Source organism: Akebia trifoliata, chromosome 4 (assembly GCF_017979445.1).
Source record: "Akebia trifoliata isolate Shusen 1 chromosome 4, ASM1797944v1, whole genome shotgun sequence".
Taxonomy (NCBI): domain Eukaryota; kingdom Viridiplantae; phylum Streptophyta; class Magnoliopsida; order Ranunculales; family Lardizabalaceae; genus Akebia; species Akebia trifoliata.
Genome location: NC_141378.1, coordinates 21050862 through 21062914, shown reverse-complemented (window position 1 = coordinate 21062914; position 12053 = coordinate 21050862). Strand labels below are relative to the sequence as shown.

At 33.7% G+C, this 12053-nt stretch overlaps 1 protein-coding gene across 1 annotated transcript; it reads right to left on the bottom strand.

Annotated features, from left to right (window-relative positions):
• Positions 1 to 5058: 5058 nt before the first annotated feature.
• Positions 5059 to 5773, bottom strand: LOC147404430 (auxin-responsive protein SAUR71-like). Its single transcript, XM_086437739.1, has one exon. It carries the CDS (start codon positions 5696 to 5698, stop codon positions 5351 to 5353), a length of 348 nt encoding a protein of 115 aa, XP_086293865.1. The 5' UTR covers positions 5699 to 5773; the 3' UTR covers positions 5059 to 5350.
• Positions 5774 to 12053: the final 6280 nt, after the last annotated feature.

Sequence of the window (12053 nt, the reverse complement as noted above, 5' to 3'; positions counted from 1 at the left end):
AATACATTACTATATCAACGATGATACTAAGTATGTGCACTTGATAACAATATTTCTATATATATATTCTTTTTTTTTTCTAGATATATTATGATGGTGAAGGTTTCTAATTGAAGTGGTGAAGCTTGGCTTTCTACTTTCAATGAACATGCAGAGAAAATAGTTGGGTGCTCTATTGATTGAGCTTGATAGGATCAAAACTTAGGTAATTAACTACCTATGCCAACCTTTTTTTTTTCCCTTAGGTCACACAATATTACTTGCATACTAGCCTACAACACAATGTGCCAAAATCCAACAGACTGTAAATGATAAAACTTCCCCATCTCTTTCTTTAAAAAAGAGGATAAGTATGAGCACCTCATATTTTCAATCTGGTGACATGCCCCTTGAACTTGATCTTTTCTTATAGAGTAAGGAAAAAAAGACTTAAAACCCTTGTTTTCTCTTCTCAAAACTTTTTCATCTTCAACCTCTTGAGTAAGATGATAAAAATAATAATGACAACCATGATGACAATTGTGGTGATGATGAAAATAATAACATTAATGATGACAACAATGATGGTAACGATGACAAAGATGATGAGGGTACTGAGGTCATTTTTAGTTTAAAAGAAAAAATCAAGGGTCATCTCCAGTTTGAAAACATTAGGTATCTCAAATATTTAGAAGAAATCGTTGGGCAACATGATAAAATTGATTGTCTTTAAATATTAAACAAAATTTGAGGGGGGATGTGTTGCTATATATATACAGAGAAGTAAATGCAAGGGTATTTTTATAATTTAAGAAAATTAGTTAGTGTAAACAATACCCTTCTCTCATTATAATAATAAAGATTATATAGAAACATAATCTAGAGACCACTCACCTTTTAATCTGCTAGAGCTAACAAAACTCTCTTGATTATGGGTTATAGAGGTAATAACCTGCCAAAGTAAACATCATTGATTCCCTGCTATATGCTAAACTAGATTAAAAGACAAAAATAGAATATAAACTTCATGACAACAATGTATTTTTATAAAATTATGGTTTGGTTTGAATGCTTAATTCTTTGTTTTTCATTTGTAATAACTTCTCAATAGGAAATTTCATTGAATGTGATCAATGCCTGGAAAGTTGATTTTGGGGTCCTATTTATACAGACTTTAAGGTTGAAAATGCATAAAATCCCCTAAATAGACATAATACATTGATAATCCATAATTATTGTTATTTTTTAATGAATTATAAAATTTTGAACTAATTATGATTATTTATATGCAATAAGTCAAAATCGTGAGAGTCAACAGGATAAACCAGGACAAATGAAGAAGTGGATTGCAATTTAGGACTTAGGACAAAGTTGCAGACCAAGATTCAGGTCAATTGGGCCCACAAACACCACGACGTCATGAACCCCTTGAGCGATGTGATTCATTTCGAAACGCATTAGGTTTTTGACTTTTTGTAAAATACGAAAGTAATCCGAATTCAAGATAAACACTAATTTGACCTCTATAAATAAGAAGTCAGATGAGATATCAATAGAGGAAGAAAAAAATAAGGAGAAAAATAGTCTTCTAACTTTCTCTTTTATTAATTTATAGTTTTTAGGTTTGTTTATGTAGAAGTTTTGTAAACAAAAGGATTACTCTACCAGATTCAAGTCAAGATTAATAAAGATATTTTATTTCTCTTCCCTAATCTCATATTTTTTATATTTCTATTTTGTTTTTATTATTCTTGATATGATTTGTGGTTAGATCTCCGTTAGAGAGGTCAGTAAAGTTCAAATAAGATCATTTTAGATAGTTATTTATTTCGATTGTGTGTGAATATTTTATTAGGATGCCAGTTGTAGACATGAGATTTTCGAGTCCAAAGATTTATCCTATTTTGGGTTTGGAGTCACCATTATTCTTTTTTGGAAACAAGGTGTGAATGGGCACCCAAAGAGTGTTTTTATAAAAAATTATTTAGTATTGACTCTCGTATGGATACTGTAGACACCCCAATTTGAACGTGCCCCCACTCGAAAGGGTCCAAAAACAATAATCTTTCAATAAAATTGGCCAACAGGCCTCAAAAGCGCGAATCACTCAAATATGACATTTTGATCGAATTGAGGCCCCTGAGACCTCCTAGTGTTCTAGTGGGCCCACCAAAAGGACTTGACCTACCCTACACCTCTCCAATCTCCACCGCTTCGCTCCCAAAGTAAAAATACTCAATTTTTCGATAAATTCACCAACAGGCCTAAAAAGCCTGATTTGTCAGCATATGGTGTTTTGATCAGTCCAATGATCCCCAAAATCTCTAAAAGGATAAATAAATGCAAAATGAGACTTGAGATACTCACCACTTTTCACAACCTTCACCGTTCTGCTCCCGAATCAAATTGTCTGAAGCCCACTTAAAGCCCACGAACCCTCAACACACACAAAATGCATTTCTCACCTTAACCCCTAACCTAAATTTAATCCCACATCACCTAAAATATATCCACCATTAAAAATCTAATCCTAAATGACTCTAACCAATTCCTAAAATCCAAAATCCTTCCTAAAACCCAAACCCAGTACCCCTAAGCTCTTATCCATATCCAACCCATTAATCTTAACCCACAAACCACTACCCACATCAAACCAATCATCATTTTTTCATTAAAAAAAATGACACATGTCATCAACCCATCTCACCTCCCTCATCAAACCACCAACTCCCATCTTCTTCTCTAAAAAATTAACTACCCCATTATTTTTTCTCTAAAAAAATCACATCAACCCACACCCCTAACCTACTATCATCACTCCCTACCAACCAACCATCACCTTCCCCTACAAATCCATCTCTACAACTTAAAGTTACACCCCTCCTCTCAAATCAAACACTCATTCTATCCCATTAATTAAATTTAAACCCTTAATCTTCACATATCTTGTCATATGTTACCATTTCCCTCACCCTCTTACACCCTCCATTCTCTTAAATCAAACACCACTCAATTACAACCACCCTCTTAAACATTCATTATCTCACCTCACCAAACACTCCACACAAATGGTTTTGGGTAAGATCCAAACCATTTGGATCAAAACACAACTCATTTACCTCCATTACATAATTACCCCTCTCTCAACTCCTAATTTCATACCTCCACCTTCAAAATTCATGTCATTCTCTACTCTCCCAACATTTCATCCTATCTTACCTTTAAAAATAACTCTCAAACTCTATAAAACCCCCCTCATTCTCAACTCTTACTACCTAATGAAAATTTGAAAAAAATTTCATCTAAAAAAATTCTCCACCCTCAACTTACCTCAACTTTCAACCCTTAATACTCAACTCTCTCAAGTAAGTCAAAGAAAGTCAAAGAAGGTCAAGAAGAACAAGGTGAGCTTTAGACAAGAATCATCCCCCTTCTCTCCTCCCCACTTCCCTCTTCTACTTCCCCCTTCTCTACACCTACACATACATCACCAATGGTTTGAACCATCAAAGAGCCCATTTTTCAATAAGGGTGTCCTCAATGGTTTGAATCAATATTAAAATCCTTCATACTTGAGGGCACATATCGAATTTTCTGATTTTCTTTTATTTTATTTTTATTTTCAAGAATGGACCGAATCCGAGGTTACCACCATGGTGGATGGAGTAGGGTGCCTAACACCTTCCCTACTCTATAAAATGAACCCCCTTACCTAAAATCAAAAGTTGGACTAAATGAGCTATATCCGTACGAGAGTCACCAAAATGTCAAAATTGACATATTTATCAAAAAAATGTAATCCAGACGACCATTCACACCCATTTCAAATATGAATGGTGACAACTCCAAAATCCCTCAAAGTGGATGATATATTCAAAATTTAATAAATCATATGTCTACAGATACAATCCATTTGTCTACCCTAGATCTAAGTAAGGGGGTTCCTATTAAGGAATAAGGAAAGTGTTAGGCATCCTACTCCCTCCAACATTGGTGATAACCTCAAATTCGATTTATTTTGAAAAATGAATAAAAAGTCAAAAAAACTGATTTTGTACCATCGAATGCGTGGGACTTTGATTTATGTTTTAATAAAAAAAGACTTTCTTATTGAAGAAAGGGACCTTATATAACCATACCTTTGAGCAAGTTTGAAAAATGTAGACTTTTTTAGTCAAGGGCTCATTTTCATAAGGAAATGACCCATAGCCTTAGTCTCAATTTTTTTTTTGGTGTGTGCATTAATGTAGGGATTTTAGAAACGTTTTATTTTAAAAAGATTTTCAACATCTACCCTTTCGACTGAGTCGGAGCCCAATCTATTAGAGGTAGATGAGGGTTTTCATCTCATCTTAAAGATAAAAAATCAAAAATAAAATAGAGAGGAGGGAGAAGTAAAAAAAGGAAATTTGGAGGGGAGAAAGAGGGGAAAAGATTCTTTTCTCTTTGTCCACACACTACTTTGTTCTTCTTCTTTTTCTTTAAACTTTCTTCTTGACCTTTAAGAGATGAGTCTTCTTTGAATTTGATGTGTTGGTTATGTGAAAATTTTTGTTGGTTGATGGGTGTAGATGTATAGGTTTTGAGAGAGAGAGAGAGAGAGAGAGTTCTGAGTTGAGAGAGGGTTGAGAGTTCGACTTGTGTTACAAGTCACAACTTACAAGTTTACACTTTGCAATATACAATAAGTTATGGTAGTATTTTTTTTCCACATAGTTTTATAAAAATTTGTAAAATCCAGACTTTATTCTTTTCAAACTTAAATCCGTGAATTATTCAGAATAGTTCAATAAGCCAGGGTAGTAACACTTTCATTGAAAAAAAATAAAAAATTCGTGAATTTTTCAAAAATTGAACGGGAGATTGCCAACAAGGTGTGGGAGATGCCTTGGCTTCTTTTACCACGAGGTAGCTCATCCTCTACCAATTGAGAGAGAGAGAGAGCGAGAGAGAGAGAGAGAGAGAGAGGGGGGGGGGGGGAGTTATATAATATATGGAGGTATAACTTCATTCAAAATAATATAACAATAATAAAAAAGTCAAATCGTATTACATCTTCATCTCTCCCATTTTGGAGGATCAAATACCAAAGAATTGAAGTTTTGTATAAAATACAACAAGAAGACCTGTCTATCTGGGAGTTATATAATATTTGGGGGTATATCTTCATTCAAAAGAATATAACAAAAAAAAATCAAATCATATTACATCTTCAGCTCTCCCATTTTGGAGGATCAAATACCAAAGAATTGAAGTTTTGTATAAACATACAACAAGAAGACCTCTCTATCTGGAAAATTTTGAAAATCGATTCCCATATGAAAACCATGGTCTTCCCTAGAAAAAAAGGTTGGAACCACCCCAAAAAAGACTAATTTTGAGCACCCTTTTGCCTACCATTGCTATCATAGAACTTAGACATGAGATCCTGGAGTTCCATGTAATGCACAGTGGGGTTTCTACTCTTGAGAAGCTCCAGAAGATGCTGGAAAAGCTCTATCTCGCATGCTATCCTCAGTGCTCCATCATACGAATATCCGAACTCTTCAACAGAGAGCTGAAGCAGGTTCTCAAACAAGGGATGATTGAGATAATTTGCTTCCATCTCAAACTTGCAAGGCACCTCCTTCCCTACATAAACCCGAACGTGACCTTCAGGGAGTTCAGAAGGGAAGCTCTTCATTCCACAGAACAAGATCTTCTTCATTAAGGCAACCATGTTGATGTTGTTGTCTGTACGTATTTCAATAATTCTTTCTTTCTTCTTGTTTACTTACTTGCTTTGCTTCTTTCTCTTTGAATTGCGACTAGTAAGGAGAACCCAAGGGTAGATATCTATATATAATGCAAGAGCCAAGAGAAATAGGTAGAAGCGTGGAAGTTGCTTGGCTGGGTGCAAGCCGTTAATAATAATGTTCTGAGTGCTCCTACGCGGCTCAGGAATTCACTCCAGTAGGGTATACTGCACTCGTCCGTACTATATTAAGTCCTTTAAAATTTTCGTATCTGAGTTTCAATTTTTAAAGTTAAATTCTACTTTTCACAAAGCTGGCAACTGGTAACATGCTTTTAATTTTTCCTTGGTTTTTTTAACCAAGCAAGGGAGATTTTATATATTAAAAAAGAATGGTAATAATCTGACGTACCCAGGTGACATGCTTAATCGACACCCATGATATGACAAGCTACGGAATCATATCTCAGGATACAGAACTATGGTTTCTCATAAAAAAGATGTAGTTTTATATTTTGAGAAGAGCAGATCTACGATTCTTGAGCCTGTCATGTTAGTGGTGTCCATTGAATATACCACATGGGTAAGTAAGATTATCACGAATAAAAAAAAATTACAACTTTTTAGTATTTGGAAGACTCATAAAATATCCAACAAACACCTTTAACGATGAGAGGAAGCTCATTTACAAAAGTAAATTTAGAAGAAATTTTAAAAAAGGAAGTGAAAGTAGCTAGTGCATCTGTTGCGGTATTTAACTCTCTAAACACATGTCTAATATCCCATTCAATTTGACAAAGAATGAATAAACTCTTAGCCATCACTGACTCTAACACCCACAGAAATCTCCCACCATTCATTGATGAAACCAATAAAATTGAGTCAGATTCGAAATGTATTTTAGAATTCTCCAAGGGAATCAAGTGTAACCCAAGTAACAAGCTTTGAACTTCAGCAAAGGAATTAGTACCATGCCCCAAGTAAAAACAATCAGATTTAAGTAATCTACCTTAGTGATCATGAATGATAAAATCAGCACCAACTTCACCAGGATTGCCAAGCCTTGACCCATCAACATTTAACGTCAACCATTGAGGTTGAGGTTTAAACCAAGTAACTGAGATGATATGCAAAGGTCAATTGAAAAAAGGATTATAAAGAGAAACAAACTCATGAACCCAATGAGAAATCCTGGAAATAATGATTTCTACAAACCTCGAGTTACCTTCAAATATTACTAAATTCCTCGCAAGTCAGATTTCCCAAGTAGTTATCCAAGGTGTGATCTTAGCTGAGAAGTTACGGGAGTACTGCAACCAAAAAATTAGAGAAGAAATTCTTCTTGGAATATTCATATCATGAATCCCACTAAAATGCCCCCACGCCCTGTTACTAAAGTCACATTCAAACACAAGGTGATTAATGGATTTTTCAGCTCATTTGCATAGAATACATTGAGATGCTATAATAGATCCTCTTCATTTTTTGAGCATATTAATTGGAATCGCATTATGTATCAACTTCCAATTGAAAAACTAAATTTTAGTAGGAATTTTCGAATGCCATATTGAATTCCAACTTTATTTTTTTTATGTTTTTATCCCTTAACGTTGAGAGATCAAATTTGTCCTATATGCTTTAAAAGTTTCGGATTTTGCTGATTTTTTATGAGGATGATATATATGGTGAGGAGATCCTCCTCACAAAAAATCAGTCCAATTTGAAACTTCTAATCCCATCAAAAATTATTTATAAAGTTGAAGAATTGTGGACCATTGACTTTTATCGTTAATTTGTAAATTATTTTTTATGGGATTAAAAATTTCAAATTGGGCTGATTTTTTGTAAGGATGATCTCCTCACCATAAAAATCGTCCTCACAAAAATTCAGCCAAATCCAAAAAATTTAAGTCATATAAGATAAATTTTATCTCCGAACACTGTCCTCCTAATATTGTTTGCAGAATGGTACCCAACAGGTTCAAGAGCAAAAACGTAGTCAAAGTATGTTATCCTATATGGGCTAAAAATTTCAGAATGGATTGATTTTTATTTTGTGAAGATAATCTTTTCGCAATAGAGATCATCCTCACAAAACATCAGTCCATTTCAAAATCTTTTAGTCGTACATGATAAAATTGTCTACAACATTACCTACCAAACACTATCTTATGTGTGTAATGAAACTATAAGTACTTTTCCAACCATAATTTTAAAATTAATCAGGCCGACTCAAAAGCCAAATCGAATTAATCAACTCAGCTTGGTTGGACTTTTAGTTTACTCTAACCCCACATTTGCCGACACTTGATTTCAAGTCAATTTCTTACATCGGCCATAACAAGTCGAACTAACTGCTCATTTGTCACGAGCCAACGATCTATCAGTTTAGATGGAAGCCGAGAGAGCCAATCCTGCAGGTTGTAGGCTTGTAGGTAAAGCCATGTGGTGTAATATTAAAATAATAATAGCCAATAAAAAATGAAGTCAGTTCAGGTTTTCCCATAAAAGAATAGAAAGAAGAATCGAAGTGTAGAAGAAACATTAGCTATCAAGTGTGAACTATGGAAGTTAATGCGGAGGCTTGGTGCTAAAGTCAAGACAGCTAGAATACGCGTATGGGGCTATGGGCCAGGATTAATAAATGGCTCCACCAAGGCGGTGAATGTCTGTGGGTCTCCATTTTATTTTGGATTAATTTAATAAAATCATCCCTAAAATATTTGGGATATTAGATTTACCCCCTGCAAAATGCAAGGGTAGTTTTACCCTTACCTAAAGTCAGCTACCCTGTTCTTTAATTTTTTTTAAAAAAAAAAAAAACAGTCTGATTTAGTAATTTAAGGTTTGTAGGGTAATTGGAAAGAAGAAAAAAATTAAAATTAGGGATGTTTATCAGGGGAAGATTAACGATAGGGTCGACAAGGGACTTGGCCCTACAAAAATTTTAAAAATTTATAAGGGTTGTAAAAAAAATCCTTGCTCCATCCTTGATATTAACTTTCCATCAAGAAAGTAAATCTAATCTTGCATTTGCAGGGCATAAACTTAATATTGATAATTTTGAAGGGGTTTTACCAGGTGATAATACCCATCCACGTTTTCAAATTAATGGCATGCCCCCATCAAACATTTTTGTTGATCTTACCCCGCATATATATAAGAGATGCTTACGTCCAATACCTCAATGGGACGTAGTATTCTCCACCATATATATATATTTTTTCTAATAATACTATTATTTATTTTATTTTTTTAGTGAAAAAGATAAAAATATATTTACGTAATAAATATTTATTTATATTTATTGTCAAAGTATTTATTGCAAACATGATATTTAAATCTAAAAATTAAATGTCCTCACCAATTATTATGTAAAAGACAAATATTTATTATGTAAAAAAGATTAACATACCTTTATCTTTTTTGCTAAATTCTAAATTTTCAATTAAGGGATTTTAGTGTCTTAAAAATGCACTATAGGTAACTACATGAAAAAAGTATCATAGATAATCCATTCTGGAGGTTGAAGACAAAGTCATTTAAGTCTTTTTTTTTTTTTTTTCTGTCAGTTTTTATTACAAAAGCGAGGTCAATGAAGGTATACCACTATTTTAAAAAAAAATACTTTTGAAAAGGTGGACAAGGCCAAGCGCGAAGACTCGGGATCCATTACGATGCAACGTAATATGTCTCGTTTCTATCAAATAGGATAGGTGTTTAGTTGATGTTTAAAACACCTTGGACTTCTAATTAAATCATTCACACAGACCAATGTAATCAAATTGTTCCTCATAGACATTGTTCCTATATATAGAAACGGGACATCGTATGAGATATCGACTCTTTAAGAAAATAAATTATCTATAACATTCACCAAAATGGAGGGTAAGTCCAAATCAACCTTTTATTTTTTTTTTTACCTATATTATAAAACGAAGCTTATGATATTTAATAAGACAAAACTGTCAACGATTATCATGGGAATTGAAGGATTTCCTTAATCATGAAGCAGTCTCGTTGATTGAGCTCTGCACCGTACACGCGGCACATGTTCCCTGAACAATCATATACATATTTGAAATATTAAATTATTTGTCACATGATTAAAGCGTCTTAACTAACGTGGTTGAGAGAGGTTCATAACGTGTTTGCATATGCGCGTATGCATAATTTTAGTCAAATTCTTTAAGGAAAATTCTCCACTCCAATAATGTTTGATGCACAGCGTTTAATATGCAGCTGTAGGAAATCTATGCCTTTCCTTCCACTTTTTAGAGAAAATTTCTTGGGTCCAACGATGCCACGGATCGCCCCCCAGGGGGGGGATCTATATGAATTTTGTGAAATTTTAGGTTCTATTCATTTCTAAAAGTGTCGTGATAATCTGACTACTCCACATGACACACTCAATTGACTCTCTTGGCACGACAAGTTCAGGAACAGTAGATATGTACGTCACATGATATAGTATCATCCACTTGAGATACATTTTTTTATGGGGAAATGCAGTTTAATATATTGGTGTACAGTAGATAAAGTATCATCCACTTGAATTTTGTGAAATTTTAGGTTCTATTCATTTTTAAAAGTGTCGTGAAAATTTGACTACTCCACATGGCACACTCAATTGACTCTCTTGACATGACAAATTCAGGAACAATAGATATGTACGTCACATGATATGGTATCATCCACTTGAGAAATATTTTTTTATGGGGAAATGCAGTTTAATATATTGGTGTACAGATCTACAGCTCTCAAACTTGTCACGTTAGGAGAGTCGACTGAGTGTGCAACGTGGGGTAGTCGGATTATCTTGACACTTTCTAAAATGAAACTGTCATAATTTTGAATCTTCTTCCGATAATGAATTGCATAATTTAAGTTAAATTTAACTTAAAAGTTTAGATTATTTACCTGATAATTGATTTCACTCATCAATCTAATTCTTGATGTGAGGTAAAGGAAATTGGGGACCATACACTTAGGATCCATGTTCTCAGTACGGACCAGTAGCACTTCTCACTTCATAGGCAACTCAAGTAGGTTCATTGTTACCTGTCTTGGTGTCCCTTCAATGACTTTTCTTTGAGCTACTCTTTTCTCTCCTCTCTTTTTTTAATTTTAATTTTTTTTATTGACATGCAAATGAGGTGCAAGAATACAAGTCTCAAAAAAGCTCCGATTTTACTAAAGAAAAAAAACAAAGGAAAATTCTAATATATGTACAACTTTGCCTTTTTGACTTTGTTACCACCTTGCTGTCATGTGCTTACATTTGAAAATAAACAAAATATTACAACTAGGCCTTCAAAGGCCCATGCTATTACAACCTTGAAGCATAGAGTTGATACACATTTTTTTTTTTAAAACTGAGTGTTCTCTACCTCTAAGCATGTTGATGTAATGCTGCTATAGGTGGCTTTGTCATTATCAATTTTCAAATCTTTGTGCACACCGGAGTGTATACGTCTTAGGTTAGTGATTAGAGTAGATTTTTCCTTTCCATCTTCTAAAATGAACGATCTCAAGAGTTTGAGAATACCGGCATTTGGCGTAATGTATAAGTAGAGAGTGATTTTGATTTGTGCAATGGATAATTAAATACATGTGCACAAGTGCATTTAAAAAGGTATCAACTCTTACATAATTCCAACTCCAAAAAGAAGTAAATAAATATTACATTCATTCCCATAAAAATAAGGAAAAAAAAAATCCCACACAAAAATGAAAATAAACAAATAAGATAGTGACAAAAAAAGATAATAAAATGAATGATTTTTTTTTTTTTTTGAAATTTATTGGACCCACTGGTATCCCTAGTGGAGTCACCAATTGTAATGATGTGATTTCGACTTAGAAAATCTCATTACTACTTCGCTTGGAGTCGTCATCATTCTTTTTATAAAAAAAAAGTGCATATAACTATACAAAAAGATAATTTTAAAAGTCGATTTTTTAGCATAGTAGTAACTCTAAAAATTAGATAAAACATTGATCTACTTAGAGTCTAGGTAAGGACTTCAGCTAGAAAGTAAGGAAGGTATTAGACACATTGTTGGAATTCCTTTGAAACATTGGCCATGATGCATGCATGCTATGGCAAGAAACTTAATAATTCAATTCCTAAGAAGGGGAACACAATTCCCTATCATCATCATGTATGTATGATTGTGGGTGCATAGTGTACATTATGATGCATGAGAATGATAAGGAGGTTAAGAAATTTTCAATTCCCACCCTTTCAATCGAGTCTAAGCCTAACCGAGGGTGGGAGAGGTGTCCATTACATCTTAGATTTGTCTAGGAAAATAAGTAAAGAACATGGAAGATAGAA

What these genes read in the sequence shown, in the direction of transcription:
- LOC147404430 (XM_086437739.1), bottom strand. Translation starts at nt 5,698, where the DNA reads ATGGTTGCCTTAATGAAGAAGATCTTGTTCTGTGGAATGAAGAGCTTC.